This window comes from Phyllostomus discolor, chromosome 6, assembly GCF_004126475.2.
Source record: "Phyllostomus discolor isolate MPI-MPIP mPhyDis1 chromosome 6, mPhyDis1.pri.v3, whole genome shotgun sequence".
NCBI lineage: Eukaryota > Metazoa > Chordata > Mammalia > Chiroptera > Phyllostomidae > Phyllostomus > Phyllostomus discolor.
In genome coordinates, this window is record NC_040908.2 from 158,972,708 (window position 1) to 158,978,341 (window position 5,634).

The following is a 5,634-nucleotide window of genomic DNA, read 5'->3' on the forward strand; positions in this document are numbered from 1 at the left end:
GGAAAGAAATTGTAAGACAATTTGTTTTAGGGTGCGAACCTGCTGTCTTCTCAGAATTCCTGCCATCTGAATAAAGTGCCCATAAAGATTCAATTCCTGTCTCTGCTTATTGGGTTTAAGAGGCAGAAAGAATGCAGGTGTCTTTTCCATTTTCAATCAGATGGTATTTGTCTTTCTCAAACTGACTTATTTTGCTTAGCATAATGCTCTCTAGGTCCATCCAGAATGTGGAAAAAAGCAAGATCTCCTTTCTTTTTGGTACCTGAGTAGCAGTATTCCATTGTGTAAATGTACCATGGCTTTTCCCCCCACTCATCTACTGATGGGCACTAGGGCTGTTTCTGGGTCTTGGCCATTGTAAATGACCCTGCAATGTGAGGGACGCATATTAACAAATATATGCCAATTCTTTTTAAATAATACTAATAAAATTTTTATGTGTAAAATTCAATTACAGAACTATATTCTAAACATAATACTTTTATTCAATATCAGTTTTAAATCACTTTTGTTAGTAATAAAGCCATTAGGTCTTGATTTTAGGACACATTTAGGTATCTAATGATTGCTATGAAAACTTCTTTAAAAACATGCCTTTAAACATGATATTACATATACTTCAAAGAAATGATAGACCTATGGAAGATAAAGGACCTGATATGTACTTTTTGAATGTAATTCTTTGCTGTTTTCAACTGAGTTTCTACATGCATTGCTTTTATGTAATTTTTGTACTTAATTTATAATTTTCTGGGAGAAAAAAATATTGGTCTGAGTTTTTAAACTCTTTATATTAATTATGTATATTTCTTATATAATTCTTTATATAGAGAGTGGGAAAATATGTTTTAAAAGAAACATAATGTACCAGATACTTGAAATGCTGTGGGCCTTTTGCAATAATATCACAATTTGGCCTAACATATGCTTAGAATATAAACTAGTTCTTACTTTTATCACCTGCCCCAGTAGCTTATAATTTAGGGTTTTAGGAAATTTGTATTTAAGGGAAAATTATTTCATTTTTTAGAACAAAAAATAAAGAATGTAAGAGAACAGTATGAAATATTGCTACCCGAATCCCTCATCATTAATTTTAGGGTAAAGGCAAAAATCCCCAAATGTTCTGTCAGCAAACATAGGCTAGAATGAAGAAGTAAACATTCAAGAGATAGACATCCAGGTTCAGTCAAGTCAGTCTTGTGGAAGCAATAGATTTAATGTTCTTTTCTGCCATTCTCAAAACCCAAGGAAATAAAGGGATAGCATTGCTTTCATCAGGTCTTACTGTACTACCTGAAATGCTATGTATGTTTGGGTTTTGATTTTGCCTCTGTGTGTGTGTGTGTGTGTTTCTATGTGGCCCACATCATGTGTTCTGAAAAGCACAAAGCAGCAATCATTAGTAATTCTATTGAATTTTTTCAGAGACCTTATAGTCTGTTTTTTACTTATCCTTGCTCCATATTTTCTTCCACATATCAGGACATTCAAGAAATTAAATTTCTTAAGGGAACCATTAAATTCTTGAGATTTTCTTAAATCCCTCAAGAAGCACACAGGAACTACACACATTCAAAATATCCTTTTAATTAGAAGATGAACTCCAGGGACCCTACTCCCCTTAGACTAAGGTAAACATAGAATTGAATGTGTTATCCGAATCTATCTTCTGAGATGATTGTGTTTGGATCATCTCGTGCTTGCTTTCTCACCCTGGAGGTTACTCCTTTGGTTCTCATATATTAAAGATGAAGCTGGAATTTCAATTCTGTTACCTAGAACGTCTATCATTCATTTAATGTTTGAATGACTATAAACATCAGATACATTGCACTGTTGTTTTATGTTTTGTTTTTGTCTTTGTTTGGGAGGTAACACCTAGAAATAAACCATGGGAATGAGAGATTATGAGGTTCTTACATGAGCTAAGGTGTTGGATACCTTTTCTTCCTTTGGTAAGTTCTATTCCCTTACTGGACTATCCCATGCACACACATCTTGCATATCAGCTAAAAATATATAAAAAAAAATAGCCATAAAGATGGGAAAGAAAGATAATGCCCAGATTTTAATCTGATCAACACTTCAAATGATGAGGAGTGGGAGGAATTTGTAATTTGGCCACTTATTCCTACTCCTTGCCCTAAACTATTTCATTTTCTACATGAACATCAAAACTGGTATGCAACTTCTAATGGGACAATGGAAAAGCAATGTTTTAATTCAGTTTTAAATATCCTTTCCTAAAGGATTCATTGCAATCCATCATAACTACATATTTGCTTGGGAATTACTCAGCTGTCAGCAGCTAAGTCTAACATAGGTGTCTGCTCATTGATTATTGTTGTGGTAATCTGGCACTGGGTTCTTTTATGAGTTCTACTTACACTCCTCAAAAGTAGTGTCTATATCTCATAAGTGAAAGAATGAAGCCACCAAAATCATTATCCTTTATTTCATGAAGGTAAATCTACCCTACTGTAATCTATTTAAAGTATTTGTTTTTATTTTTATATAAATGTGAAAATATACTTAAGTTATTCAGATAAAATGAAATAAAAACCAAATTTGCATTGACTTAGTAGGAAAGACATTGCATATTCTAAGAAATGGATTTCAACATAAAAATACTATGAGGAAGTACCTATACATTTTAAAGGTTTGTTTTATTTTATGGGTTTGCTCTGCTTTTTCTCAGAAAAAGTTTAGACTCTGTTCCCTGAGTTTCCAGTGTGATGATTTCTGTTGTACATGAAAGACCAATTGTAAGCTCTTGTTATTCTCTCTGCTTCATATCCCAGCTCAGAGTGCCCTCTCCCCTTTCCCAGTGGGCAGGCCCCTCCAAAGCCATTGCCCCTGGCTGTTTCCTAAGGATGGCTCAGAGATGGTGGAAGTCAGGACCCTGCGTTTCATTATATCAAGTTTTAAAAATGTGGAGCATTGCCCTGGCTGGCGTAGCTCAGTGGATTGAGCTCGGGCTGTGAACCTAAGTGTCACAGGTTCGATTCCCAGCCAGGGTACATGCTTGGATTGGCCATAACCCCCAGCAACCACACATGGATGTTTCTCTGTTTCTCTCTCTCTCTCTCTCTCTCTAAAGTGAATAAATAAAAAAAAAATCTTAAAAAATGTGGAGTATCAACAAAACAGAAATGTATATGCCAAATATCTTGCTTTAAATGCCACAGTACAGTTTATTCTTCAATCTTGGTATATTTGACATCAAGTACTTTTAAATCCAAAATGGAAAGTTCAAAAGAGTTTCATGGGAACAGATTAAAATTTCAATTTTGAATAGTGTGCTTTCTAAACTGGATTTCTTTACATAGTTTAGAATAAAATGTATTCATTTCCTGCCCCCTTCTCATTAAAACTAGCATTTTAAATGCACCCTGAAGTTAGAATGTTAATGTTTGCCTTTTTCTTCATGGAATTTCCTTATAGAACAGGCAAATCAGCACTGCCTGAAAAGACTAGGGACTTTCCAGTTAAAATTTTCCAACTTTATAGATGAAACAAGCAGAGCAGAGAAGTCAAGAACTCAAGCCACACAAGCTAGTTAGGGACTATAAGTAGTCTCGATGGCACAGAATGATTATTCTCCATTTATTCCCGTCTTCTTGTCATTAACAGGTTCTAAGAAAAAACCACATGGCTGATGTTAATTTGACAATGGTTACTGAATTTATCCTTTTGGGGCTGACAGATCGTGCTGAACTGAAAGTGTTCCTCTTTGTGTTGTTTCTGCTCATCTATACGGTTTCTTTGGTGGGGAATCTAGGAATGCTCGTTCTAATCCACATAACGCCCAAACTTCAAACACCTATGTACCATTTCCTAAGCTGCCTGTCATTTGTTGATGCCTGCTGTTCCTCAGTCTTTGCACCCAAATTGCTGCTGAACTTCTTTGTTGAATGGGATACAATTTCTTTTTCTGAATGCATTGTGCAGTATTTTTTAGGGGGGTCACTCGTTCCCACTGAGGGCTTCTTGCTGGCAGCAATGGCATATGACCGCTACATGGCCATTGTGAACCCTTTGCTTTATACAGTGGCGATGACAAAAAGAGTTTGTGTTGGCCTGGTCATTGGATCATGTGTAGGAGGTTTAATCAACTCACTGACACACACAATCGGTTTGGTGAAATTGTGTTTCTGTGGGCCCAATGTCATCCATCACTTCTTCTGTGACCTTCCTCCACTCTTCAAGCTCTCATGTTCTGATACATCCATGAATGAATTGTTGGTATTAATCTTCGCTGGCGTTATTGCCATGGTCACTTTCTTGACTGTGATGATCTCCTACATCTTCATCGTCGCTGCTATCCTGAGGATCCGCTCAGCAGCAGGGAGACACAGAGCCTTCTCTACGTGCGCGTCACACCTCACAGCTGTGACTTTGTTCTACGGCTCTATAAGTTTCAGTTACATTCAGCCAAGCTCCCAATATTCCTTAGAACAAGAAAAGGTGGTATCTGTTTTATATACCCTTGTCATTCCTATGTTAAACCCTTTGATTTATAGCCTGAGAAACAAGGAGGTGAAGGATGCAGCGAAAAGGGCTATAGGGATGAAATGTTTTCCTTGTGAACTTTATACTATATGTGCCCTAAAGTAATACACAAACAAGTGCTTTTGATAATGATATCTCTATGAATTTATTAAAACTTGGATCCCCAAAGGCATCTTAGAGTTTATTTAATTGGAACCCTCTGTTTTACATAGAAGAAAAAGACTGTGAAGAATTACATTTTATAGTACATATACCTGGTCATTGTGTAAACTAAACTAAAAACTATATGAAGATCTCAGTTAGTTATGTCTGGACAATTGTTGACATTTTAATTCCTGCATATGGGTAGAAATGAACATATATATAAAAATATCTAGACAGAAAACACAAAAATAGAGAGATACACACTAAATGTATAAATAATAAAATATATTTTAGCTTGGTCTCTTTGTTGCACAGAAAACAAATAGAATACTTTTCAAGCAAAGAATACCACATTGAGTTGTTCACCAAAACTGACAGATGCATGATCTTGAAATTAGCCTATACTCTTTCAGTCAGATATTGTTCAAAAGAAATCTAAACACTGATGACACTCCAGAAAAAGAACTTGGTACTAGATTACCTCCACACTCACAGTAGTTAGTCTAAATCAGCGGTCCCCAATACCCCTGTCTCTGTCCCTGGATTCTGCTGGCATTCTGCTTTGTCTCTGGTGCCAAAAAAGTTGAAGATTGCAGGTCTAAACCATTTCCCTATTCCTAGACCCAGTTTACATTACCACACATGCAACTGAACAGGATGGAATGTCACTGTTTTACCATTTCATGTGAAAGGGCCCCTAATTCTCAGGTAAAACTTACCCTGAATAATTTTAGAAAGGATGCCTCCATGATCATTAGGGAATCAATGATAATCAGATGAATTTCCTCCTTTTCTTTAAGGATTTTCCAATATCTTAAAGAATACTTTAAGGATAGTCTTTAGACATTAAAAAGAAAATTTCCTGAAGAGCTATTCTAGAGAGGAGAAATATGTAAAACCAATTGTTTTCCCTATGATTCAAACTGTACATGCAGGTAGAAAAGGTACAGTCAGCCCATAATTACTGATCGTTCC

The 5,634-nt window shown here is 35.9% G+C and overlaps 1 protein-coding gene across 1 annotated transcript; it reads left to right on the forward strand.

Moving 5' to 3' along the window:
- Window positions 1–3,581: 3,581 nt before the first annotated feature.
- Window positions 3,582–4,671, forward strand: LOC114490184 (olfactory receptor 1052-like). The gene is given in 2 exon segments (XM_028504111.2): window positions 3,582–3,646; window positions 3,648–4,671. Coding segments are annotated over 2 exon segments (1,035 nt in total). The 5' UTR covers window positions 3,582–3,584; the 3' UTR covers window positions 4,621–4,671.
- Window positions 4,672–5,634: the final 963 nt, after the last annotated feature.